The sequence below is a fragment of the Loxodonta africana genome, chromosome 20 (genome assembly GCF_030014295.1).
Source record: "Loxodonta africana isolate mLoxAfr1 chromosome 20, mLoxAfr1.hap2, whole genome shotgun sequence".
NCBI lineage: Eukaryota > Metazoa > Chordata > Mammalia > Proboscidea > Elephantidae > Loxodonta > Loxodonta africana.
In genome coordinates this window covers 55390491-55402851 of record NC_087361.1, presented here as the reverse complement: position 1 = coordinate 55402851, position 12361 = coordinate 55390491, and the positions used below count along the sequence as shown (strand labels likewise).

The following is a 12361-nucleotide window of genomic DNA, read 5'->3' as shown; positions in this document are numbered from 1 at the left end:
ACAGCTCTCCAGGCGCCACCTGGTTGGCCCGGGGAGTTGGCCGTCCCGGGCCCTCCCTTCGCTCGTCAGGCCCGGCGGGGGCGGCAGGGGGTAGTCCTGCCACCCATCTTGGGCACATAGCAATACCCAGCCCCAAAGCATCTCCCCCAGGCGCCCACGGCGAGCGTTGGCAAGCTCTAAAGATCCCACGTGAGGGGGCCGAGGAGGCCGGAAGCGCCCTCTCCCCGTCCCCGCAGCAGTGGGACCACCAGTTGCCGCCCGGGGGTGGGAGGGACACGCCGCAGGAGGCCCAAGTCGCAGCAGGTGGCGCGCCTGCAGCTTGCGGGGCCCAGGTCCGCAGATCGGCCTCGCGTGGGCAGGGCCTCCCTCCCTAAGCCGCGCCTCCTCCCCGCGAGGGGCGGGCCTTCCGTCCCCGTCGCGGCGCAATGCGGGAGAGCGGGGGGGAGGGGCCTGCTGGGGCGGAAGTGACGGTACCGGCGGGGCTGCGGGAGGAGGAGGAGCCGCAGGAAGAGGCGAGCCTGCCGGCGGGGGGCGGGGAGCGGCCGCGGGCGGACCGGTCGGGGCTGCCCGAGGGGGTCTGCCGCCGCTGCCTTCGCGGAGCGGTGAGGGGCGGCCGGTCGGGGGCGTGCGGGGCGCCGGCCCGGGGCTGTGCTGACAGCAGCTGTCAGCCGGCCGCGGGGACCGAGCGCGGCGGGCTGGGCGCCGGTCACCGCTTCTGGCGCATCATGGAGGGTGGGCTGCTCGGCGCCCTGTGCCCCGGGAGGGAGCTGCTCTCCGCGGCTGGCGGCCCGGGGCCCCGAGGAGCCCATGTCCCCAGCCGTGACCCCTTCCGGTGGCCATTCATGCCCGGAGCCGGCGGGGGTCTGTGCCGCTGGCCCTGCCCTTGGCCGGCGCCTCGGGGAGCCTGTGGGGCGGCTAATCCTCCCCTCCTCCGGCCCCAAGGAGCTCTGAACCGCCGGGCCGTCCTTCCCCCCAGGAGCGGCTTCAGGCTCCCCACTGGGTTCCATGTCAACGTGGTGACAGACCCTGAAACAGGAAGCTGATAAACAACTCCGAACGAAAGGCGCTCAAAATTTTCCTTTTCGGTGAACGTAAAAGAAACGGGAAACTCCTCCGAACAAACCGCTGGTAGACTTAGAGTGACAAAACCTTGTCTTGCCTTGCCATGAGAATTGGTAGCTTTTCCTCTTGGTTTTTGGCAAGATCAAGTGGCGACTTCTGTTTTTTGGGATAAGCCCTTCTTCCCCTGCGCTCCCCCGCGCCCCCCCTTTTTTTCACCCCACCCCCCATGCAAACCTGGCAGGGAGGGACTGGATGTCTTGCAGGCTTCGCTGCGGAAGGAAACACCGGCTTCATTTGCTTGGCTTTGCTTGGCTTTTTCACAGGACTGCCTCTGAAGAAAGGAGAATGGCGTTTAGCAAAGGGTTTCGGATCTATCACAAATTGGATCCCCCACCTTTCAGCCTCATAGTGGAAACTAGGCATAAGGAAGAATGTCTCATGTTCGAGTCTGGGGCTGTGGCCGTGCTCTGTAAGTCATTCTCTATAGCCTAACTGGTCCTTGTTTTGCTTGGAAATAATTCAAATTCAGCCTTTTCTTTCAAAGAGAAGACGTTGACAACCCACTTACTGTGTCTCATCTAGCAAATTATGCTTTTATTTCCTTTTATTCAAACCTTATTTACTTGTAAATTTCATCTTCAGGTTTGTTTGGTTTTGGGTTTTTTGTGGAGGGGTTTGCTGGTTTTGGTTACGGTTTTTTGCTTTCTTGGGTTCTTCTGATGTTTCTAAAAGTAAATTTTTTTTCCCTTGGAAATACTGTTAGAGTTTATAACATATCCCGTAAGCTCATAAAGTAGCTTGCTTGACGTTTCTACTGTGATGAACAGAATTTATTATAGGTTAGTTATAGTAATTGACTATAAGAGTACTTATTTGTCAGGTGTTGTTGGCATCTCATAGAATGAAGCCCTTATATTTTCATTAAGATGAATGTAAGCAACTTCTAGAATTTCATGTGGGATATGTCATTGATTTAATTTTATTTTTCAAATTATTTTTATAGCTTATTTTAAAGAAAAAGTTTACCGTGCTACAAGAAAAATAGGAGATTACTGTGGTTTGGATTATGTTGTGAGCAGACATATGAAGTTAAAAAATTAAGATTAATTTGACTATTACATTTTCTTCTTATGTAAGATTTAGACAGGTGACTTCGGTTTGGGGTTATTTCAACTATGACTGTGTCTTTTAGAGGCTTTCTGGTGATAACACTTGTTCTTTAAAATAGTTTTATAATTTTAGCATCCATTTAAGTACTAGGTCATATTTTTGTAAATTAAAAATAGTGTTTGAAAAAGCATACTTAAAAAAAAGCCCTTAAATGTTTAAAAACCATTAAACTTTCACTAAATTCGATAAAGAACTTAAGATTATAGCCCTTTGAATACAGAGTATTAATGTTAGTTAAAGTGTTAACCTGATCTTAGTACTGTAAAATAGTAAAATTTTATCCTGACTGGGAAGAAGGGAACTGATGTAACGAAAAATCTTAAGCAAAAAACGGTGTATCAGAAATGTGTAATTTTTGATACAAATAGTAAGATGGTTTGAGTGAGAGGAAGGAGCTGTATGTATTCAAGAAAGAAGTGTAAATAATACTGCTTATACTTAATCAAAAACCAAACCAAATCCACTTCCATCCAGTTGATTCCGACTCATAGCAACCCTATAGGACAGAGCAGAACTGCCCCATAGGGCTTCCAAGGCTGTCCGTCTTTACGGAAGCTGACTGCCACATCTTTCTCCATTGGAGCGGCTGGTGGGTTTGAACCGTCACCTTTTGCTTAGCTGATGAGCACTTTAACCACTGCGTTACCAGGCTCCTTATATTCAGTCAGCGTGGAGCCAACTTGCTACAGTATTAATTTGCATAGGATGTTTTTCTTATTGAAAATATAATTCTTATACTATTCTTAATTAAAAATGTGGTGGTGGGGGTGACCATGGTCTTAGGGAACATCTAGCTCAATTGGCATAACATATTCTATAAAGAAAATGTTCTACATTCTACTTTGGTGAGTAGCATCTGGGTCCTTAAAAGTGGCCATCTAAGATACTCCACTGATCTCACTCCTTTGGAAGCAAGGGAGAATGAAGAAAACTACAGACATAAGGGAAAGATTAGTCAAAAGGACTAATGGACCACAACTAACACAGCCTCCACCAAACTCAGTACAACTAAATGGTGTCCTGCTACCACCACTGACTGCTCTGACAGGGATCACGATAGAGAGTTCTGGACAGAGCTGGAGAAAAATGTAGAAAATTCTAACTCACAAAAAAAGACCAGACTTACTGGCCTGACAGAGACTGGATAAACTCCAAGGGTATGGCCCCTGACACCTGTTTAGCTCAGTAATGAAGTCACTCCTGAAGTTCACCCTTTAACCAAAGATTAGACAGGCCCATAAAACAAAAGGAGACTAAAGGGCACACTAGCCCAGGGGCAAGGACTAGAAGGCAGGAGGGGACAGGAAAGCTAGTAATAGGGAACCCAAGGTCGAGAATGGAGAGGGCTGACACTTCGTGGGGTTGTTAACCAATGTCATAAAACAATATGTGCACTAATTGTTTAATGAGCAGCTAGTTCTGTAAATCTTCATCTAAAGTACAATTAAAAAAAAAAAATATGGGGCGAGGGAAGGCTTGGCTGAGTACTTGTGAAACTGCTTGTGTTTTTGTTGACATTGCCTGATTGATTAATCTTGTCCAAGTTGTAAATGTTTCTTTAACTGTGGTCACTGGTAATGGGAAGTCAAATTTTCAGCTACAAAGCATGTATGTGTTACTTACAGTTTTTATCATTATTGCTCTCCATTACTCCAAGGTCAGGAAACCTAAAAATACTTTCAATCTTTAGCAGCCATCTTTTATGCCAAATAATGGTTAAAAAAAAAAAAAAAGGCCTCCCAATATCTGTTTTGGTATGAATATTCATCTTAAGAAAAAATAATGTAAAAATACTGTCTTAACTATTTATTAATACATTTTTATTAGACTTAGACAAAAGAGCCCTGGTGGTGCAGCGTTTAAGCACTCAGCTACTAAGTGAAAAGTTGGCGGTTTGAACCCACCAGTTGGTCTGAGGGAGAAAGATGTGGCAGTCTGCTTCTGTAAAGATTCCAGAACCAAAACTACAAACCCGTTGCCATCAAGTCAATTCCAACTCATAGCGACCCTATAGGACAGAGTAGAACTGCCCCATAGGGCTTCTAAGGAGTGGCTGGTGGATTTGAACTGCTGACCTTTTGGTTAGCAGCCAAGCTCTTAACCAATGCGCTGCCAGCCTTGGAAACCCCATGGGGCAGTTCTGTGTTATCCTAGAGGGTAGCTATGAGCTGGAATCGACTTGATGGCAGTGGGTTTGTGTTTTGTTTTTAGTATGTATGTAATTCCTTCAGGAGAAAAGAAGTTTGAATATTGCCTCTTTGTAAAGCTAGCATAAGTGATGTAGGATCCCTTGGGTGTTTTATCAGCTTTCCTACTACAAACTTTACAGTAATAATTGAAATATTAATATTTAAGACCTAACAAACTCTTATAAATCATATGTCTTATAAAATTAATTCGGCATTCATTTTTGGAGTGATGCCAGGGTGTGTATTGTGCTGTATCATGTTTGTTTTTAAAACCTGCACTTTTAAAAAATGCCTGTTGTTTTCAGGGAACTCCAATAGGAAAATATCGAGTTCTCTCAAACAGTCCCACCCCCTGAATATCAGTGCGTCCTATGTATTAATCTACCAGAAGACTCTTAAACCAAAGTGCAGCCCTGTTTTTCAGTAAGATGAAGTTCAGACTCCCTGAACTGTCAGTCAAGGCCTTCCATAATTTGGCCCCTATCTTAATTATCTAATGCTGCTATGACAGAAATACCACAAGTGGATGGCTTTAACAAACAGAAATTTATTCTCTCACAGTCTGGGAGGCTAGAAGCCTGAATTCAGGGCACCAGGTCCAGGGGAAGGCTTTCTCTCTCTGTCAGTTCTGGGGGAAGGTTCTTGTCATCAGTCTTCTCGGTGCAGGGACTCCGGGTCCAAAGGACACGCTCTGCTCCCTGCACTTCTTTCTTGGTGGTAGGAGGTCCCTCTGCTCTCTGCCTGCCTCTCTCTTTTGTATCTCAAAAGAGATTGACTCAAGGTACAGCCTCATCCTGAAGAGTTAGTCCTGCTTCATTAACATAACTGCCTCTCATCCTGCCTCATTAACATCAGAGGGGTCAGGATTTATGACACACAGGATAATCACATGAGATTACAAAGGGAGGACAACCACACAATATGGAGAATCATGGCCTAGCCAAGTTGTCAGACGTTTTGGGGGGACACATTTCAATCCATAACAGTCCCACCCTGCTTGCTTGGTGTTGATTTCCTTTAAGGAGGCTTCGGGCGCGTTCCTCAGTTCTTTCCTGAAGTACCCTGCTTTTTTAAACTTCTGTGGTGCTGGTCCTTGTTAAGCCCTCTTTCTCCACAGCTGTCCAATCCAGGCATGGCAGTCCCAGCTCAAGTCTCCTTCCACCAAGAGACTCTTCCCCACATAGCCCAGCTTGGCTTCGTCCCAGCCTTCCTGTAGAACTCAGTCTGTATCGCAAGATGAGCACTTTTTATGTGCTGGTTTTGTTCTCTAGATGTTTGTACGCAGGTATTTTTATTGAAACTAGGCGGTTAATGGCACTGGGTTGGGTGAGGTGGTGAACAGACTCAAGGGGACTCAGTCTTCATAGACTGATACGCTGTGCAGTGCATTCATGCTGGGCACTGGGTGCTGCAGCGAGAGGTATCCTCACGGGACAGTTCTGATGATTGCTTAGCAGATCACACCTGTGTGTGCCATCACTTAAGACCCCATAGCCGTCAAGTGGATTCTAACACATAGCGACCCTATACGACAGAGTAGAACTGCCCTGCAGGGTGCCCAAGGAGCAGATTCGAACTGCTGACCTTTTGGTTAGCAGCTCTTAACCACTGTGCCACCTGGGTTCCATTTAGACATTTTAGCTAAATTGGATAGAATTGGAAAGTAAAATAGAATGTCTAGACGTTAAAAAACCAAGGCTTTTACTGTGGTAACATCATTTTCTTTGGATGCTTACTTTGTCTAGTCTTTTAAAGGTTATGATTTCAACAGGCTCTAGCTGCCCTGTCTTTAAAGAGCAAGGTTAAAAAATTAGACATCTTAGTCAGTACATAGCCTTGAGGATTGGCAATGACTTAATTTTCTTGGTTTACGTCATTGGTGCCTGTGAGATACCAAACGTGAGATCTGGTTTTTCATATTATTAGCAGATTCCAAAAGATAGGCTGCAAGTGAAAATGTAATGAAAATGATCTCAGACGATGGATACCTTTAGGGATCAAGTGTCTCTGAATCCATCTCCAGACTCTGTCTTTATGTTGGTAGGGTTCTAGCCTTAAATCAGTCATGATACTACAACTTAATCAATAAGCCAGTGGTTTTCACCCTGGCTGCATATTATAAAGGAGCTCTGGTGGCTCAGTGACTAAGTGCTCACCTGCTAACCAGAAGGTCAGCGGTTCGAACCCACGAGCTGCTCTTGAGGAGAAAGATGTAGAAGTCTGCTTCTGTAAAGATTTAAAGCTTTGGAAACCCTATAGGGCAGTTCTACTCTGTCCTATATATAGGGTCACTATGAGTCGGAATTGACTGAATGGCAACGGGTTTGGCTTTTTTTTTTTTTTTTTTGTAGATTATAATTACCCAGAAACTTTTAAAAATACTGGTGCCTTGGCTCTAGTCCCCCAGAGATTCTGATATAATTAGATTGGGGTCATCTTTTCTCAGCATACTTTATAAACGTCTTTCTGTGTTAGATCTTGAGATAACTTTTTTGGTCTGCAGATTTTATTCAGAATAGCCAGGTTCCCAGAATTTTAATGCTATTATTGTCTACTGTGGAGCTAATAACTAGCTCTCTTGAAACTCTTGGACCGAACTAAGTGCTAATGCTCCCATAGCACTTAGTAAGGCTCTTTTTTATTGTATGGAAATTGCAAACAGGCTTCTGTGTCTGGATGCTGGGCTCCTTGAAGAAAAGGCTCACGTCTTAGTAACCTCTGTATCCCTAGCATTTAGTACAGTGTTTTACTCATAGTTGCAGAATAAATGGTTATTAGATGAATAGCCTCAGGGGAAAGGACTAACCTGAACTAGGTTACAGGATTGATAAAGGTGTGGTATTTTGTCTTTGACAGTATGGCGTCAGGAGTGTTATTACTTTGTGGGGTAGGAGATGAAGAGGGAAAGGAAGACAGTGCCAGTAGAAGACCTTAGAGTTAAGAGTAAAATTGGTAGCATTTGCTAACAAAGGAAGTTTTAAACTTACTGTGTTTTGCCTCTAAACTATTACTATAGTATTGTAGTAGAGGGAAAACATGGTTTGATTTATAGTTAGGCCATTACAAACACAAAGCTTCCTTGCTGGGCCAAGTTGAATTTCAGGATCTGGGATTTGGGGTGACAGAGTGGAGTGGGTGGTGATGACAAGCAGCGTGGGTAGGTTTTTTTTTTTTCCTAATGCCACATGCTGCCAGTCAACACGATTGCCCTTTAGATAGGTTGCAGTATCCTTTCTCTTGTTAAGAAAAAAATTTCCAAGTTGAAGGGAAAAAATGACTTTTTATAGTTGACTTTTTCAGCACAGAAAGGATAAAGTTGAAACTCGTTACATGTCACTTTGTTTTAGGATTACAGAGATTCATTTGCTCCTTATAGATTTTTAGAATGTTTACATTTAATAGAAACGAAATTAAACAGCAACTTAAATATCAGCTCTTTAAAACAAAACAAGACAAACAACAGACCTCTCCCTTCCTGGGCTGAGTAGCAGGATTAGCCCACTAAATGTGAAGACACATCAGTAGTTCTTAATCACTTTCATTTCTTTACCACTTAGCTTTGTTATGAGGAAATAAAAGCAAAGGTGGAATTTCTTTCACTAAAGTGTAAAACTCTGTTGTGCAACTTTTTATTACATGATTTCAGATCTATAATGTATTCTCTCTTGTCCTATAAAATACAGGTAGCCTACCACTTTGGCTCCTGGCCTTGGTGGAGTAACAGGAACTGGCTTTACCCTTCCATCTTAAACAACAACTACAACAAAATGAGCAAAATATAGGAAACGATTTTTTGACATTAGATAGTAGGCAGCAAGAGACAGTAGTCCCTGAAAGAAGGGCAACAAATGAGGTGAGCCCTAGGGTTGCTCCAGTTTGTCGGCCGCCCGGAGAGTTTCCAGGCAGGAGCAGCAGGAGGATGAACCCAGACAAAGCCTGGCAGTTTGCCTGAGTTGAGAAGACCAATTAGGGACTTTGGAGGAATCAAGGCATTAGAATTCTCAGAGCTGAATACCCGAGTGATACGGAGAGCTCCAGAGCTGTGTAGAGGATTCCATCTGAGACTTCAGCTGAGTACTGATGAGTGCAAGTATGTGAGGAAACCACATACAGGAAAACCAAGGCAGGGAAAAAGCGAACTCATTGTGTTTGAGTTGATTCCGACTCATAGTGACCCTATAGGACAGAGTAGAACTGCCCCATAGGGTTTCCAAGGAGCGCCTGGTGGATTTGAACTGTCGACTTTTTGCTTAGCAGCCATAGCTCTTAACCACTACACCACCAGGGTTTCCAAGTCAGGGAAGGACCTCCAAAAATGGGCAGGAAGAAACATTCCTGGAGCTCCCCCAGGGCTGGGAATAGCTTGTGTTCTCAGTACCCCGAGTGGAGAAGTCTTGTAAAGCGTGAGGAATTGGGCTGAGTACTCAAAGGCTGTTGCTTCGGTGGTGGGGCAGAGTAGCCCCAGACAGAATGCAGCTCCGGTTGTGCCCAGCAAAGCTGAAAAGCAAGGCCCAAAGGGATCAAACTGTTCTCAAAGAATTTAATTTCAAAATGATTGCATCCCAGAACAAAATTTAAGAATGTTTATAGGAATACAAAAAAAGAAAGAAACCCAACCCTGTAAAATTCACAATGTCAGGCGTCTAATTAAAAATTACTGTGCATGCAAAGAAGCAGGAAAATACAACCCATAATGAGGAGAAAAGTCAATCCATAAAAACATGCTGAAATGAATAGATAAGGCCATAAAACAGCTATTATAGGTATACCCCACATGTTCAAGAAGTAGGGAAAAGAATGAGCATGTTAAGGAGAAACACAAAAAAATGTGAAAGAATTAATCAGACTTCTAGAAATGAAAAACACAGTGTCTAAAATTAAAATTACACTGAGAGATTAGCAGCAGGTTAATAAACACTGCAAAAGAAATGATTGATGAACTTGAAGGCCTAGTAGCAGAAATGTGCAAAATGAAATACAGAGAGAAATAAAAACTAAAATAAACAAACGCAGCATCAGAGGGCTGTTGGACAATTTCAAGTGGCCCAATATATACATGTAACTGGAATCCCAGGAGGGGGTTGGGACAGAAAAAATATTTGGGAAAAAAAATGCCAGAAAAATGTCCAAATTTGATTAACCCCAGTGAACCCCAAGCAGAAGAAATGAAGAAAACTATACCCAAACACATAATCAGTTGCTTAAAATTAGTGATACAGAGAAAATTTTAAAAGCACCCTGAGGGGGGAAAAAAGGAAGGTACAGAGGAATGAAGATAAAAGTGATGATGGAATTTTCTTTAGAACTAGCCCAAACCATTTTGTACAGTAGAGCAACATTTTTAAAGTACTGAAAGAAAAGAAGACAGACAAAACTGCCAACTTAAATTCTATCCCTAGTAAAAATGTCTTTTAAAAACAAAGATGAAAAGACTTTTCAGATGTTCAAAAGCTGAAGAAATGTGAGCCATTTATACTGGGTACCATTTTAATAGTATTGCTTTTTTTTTTTTTTTTTTGCATCGAAGGCCAGTGTTTTAAAAAATTCTGAGGTGATAAAGCCGGAATCAGTGAAATTTTGCTACTCAGTTATGTTAAATTGTAAATTTGAAAGAAGTAAAGAAGTATAGAGGGTTGGGAGCCCTGGTGGCGCAGTGGTTAAGATCTCCGGTGAGCTACGGCTTGGCTGCTAACCAAAAGGTCGGCAGTTCAAATCCACCAGCCGCTCCTTGGAAACCTTGTGGGGCAGTTCTATTCTGTCCTCTCGGGTCACTATGAGTCGAAATTAACTCAGCAGCAATGGGTATGAAGAGTAGAACAGGCTAGTGTAGTTGGTTAGCCTTGCCAGTAGAGTTCCAAAAGGCAATAATAAGGCTTAAAAAAATTACAAATCATGAATTTACTGGTGACAATTTAAATTTATTTTAATTTTTTCATGGTTGTGATAAGAATTTGTGTTTTCTTCCAGCTAAAAATAGATTTTGCAAGAGTAAGCAGGTGATGGTATTGCCGTGTAATGTTACATAAGATAAGCACACGCATACACCTTGGATGCATTTCATAAATACTGAACCAGTTAAATTACTGTGAGTGAATTTGGCATTTGGAGAGATACATTAAGTCTTCATCAGCTGAACACTAATTACTCTTTGAGTTCAGGTTGAAAGAATTTATATTCCCTTGAAACTCCTGAATGATTTTGAGGCAGCTAAGTCAGTGAAAAGAAAAATGAAGAAACAAAATGGTTCTTAATAAATTATTAGATCAAGCATTAACCATTTTGCTTGGCTAACTGAAAGACCAGCAGTTGGAATCCACTCAGAGCTGCCTTGGAAGAACGGCCTGGTGATCTGCTTCCAAAAGGTCACAGCCAGTGAAAAGCCTATGGAGCACAGTTCTAATCTGAAACATATGGAGTTGCCATGAGTCAGAATCAACTCATCGGCAACTGCCTGCCTATACTTATTAAAATATAGTGTTCTGATATTTTCTATAGGCTTCTTTATTTATTTTGAATATCGTGTTTTAGGTGAAAGTTTACACAGCAAATTAGATTCCCATTGAATAAGTCACACACAAATTGCTCTGTGACGTTGGTTACAGTCCCTGCAATGTGTCAGCGCTCTCACCATTTCTATCCCTCCTGCCCTGTTTCCATCCATCCAGTGTCCTTGCCCCTACTTGTCTTCTCATTTTTGCATTTGTGTAAATGTTGACCATTTGATCTCGTATAGTTTATTGTTTAGAGGAGCACTTTCACTCATGGGTGTTATTGGTTATTTTATAGGCCAATGTGTTATTTGGTTGAAAGGTGACCTCCGGGGGTGGCTTCAGTTCCAGGTTAAAAGGGTATCTCAGGGCAGTAGTCTTGGGGGTGCCTCTGGCACTATCAGTCCAGTGAGTCTTGTTTTTTGTTTTTGTTTTTTATGAATTTGAGTTTTGTTCTACATTTTTCTCTCATTCCATCGGGACTTTCTATTGTGTCCTTGATCAGAATGGTTGATACTGGTAGCCGGGCACCCCCTAGCTTTTCGGGTCTCAGGCTAGAAGAGGCTGTAGTTCGCATGGGCCATTAGTCCTGTGGACTAATTTCTTCCTTGAGTCTTTGGTTTCCTTCACTCTCCTTTGCTCCAGGTGGGAAGAGACCGATAGTTATATCTTAGATGGCCACACATGAGCTTTTAAGACCCCAGACACTAGTCACCAAACTAGGGTATGGAATATTATCTTTTATGAACTAAGTTATACCAATTGACCTAGTTGTCCTACAAGACTATGGTCCTGAGACTATGGTTCCATAAATAACTTATAAAATATAAAATGTGTTTACTTATCCAAAGTAGCACTTTTTTTTTTTATCCAAAGTAGCACTTAGCGATAGATTTTTATTGAGTATGTTTCATTCTGTCCACAAGTAGACTGTAGGATTGCTGTAGCCTGCTGAATACCTTACTGAAATGTAGATAAACAAAGTCTTTTAATATCCTTGTGGACCATGTGTGACATGTAGGCAGGATGAATCTTGTAATACAGTAAGTTGTACATTTTTGCTCATTAGTTGTCTGTCCTTGGTCGACGTCAGGGACAGATCTTTGAGCTATCTTGTTTAACATTTTCATCATCCCTTGGACAATGGGGTCAGTTTGTACGTGTTGCAAAGCAGTGTAGAATTGATACAGAACTGGTAGAATAAACAGCTATAGTGGATGACACAATTGAGATACAGATTTTTCAATGGCTTGTTGTCAGCTGCTGTTGAGTTGGCTTCTGACTCATGGCCACCCCACACACAACAGAACCCATGATCAGTTGCCGATCAGGCCGTAGTGATCCACAGGTTTTCATTAGCTGGTTTTTGGAAGTAAATTGCCAGGCCTTTCTACCCAGACCAAACCCACAAAATAAAAACCCTCTTCTTGCACTGGATCAAATTGAATATTG

At 43.0% G+C, this 12361-nt stretch overlaps 1 protein-coding gene across 7 annotated transcripts in view; it reads left to right on the top strand.

Annotated features, from left to right (window-relative positions):
* The first annotated feature begins 517 nt into the window (after positions 1 to 517).
* Positions 518 to 12361, top strand: part of SYNJ1 (synaptojanin 1) — an 87634-nt gene continuing 75790 nt past the window's right edge. For 2 of the 7 annotated variants that reach the window (XM_064273189.1, XM_064273191.1), the window contains exon 1: positions 691 to 1531. In XM_064273189.1, coding sequence (XP_064129259.1) covers positions 1315 to 1531 — 217 coding nt within the window. In that variant the 5' untranslated portion in view covers positions 691 to 1314. Of the gene's footprint in view, positions 603 to 684; positions 1532 to 12361 lie in introns of those variants that run through there. The other 5 variants (XM_064273190.1, XM_064273188.1, XM_064273187.1 and 2 more) reach the window with 5 other exon arrangements.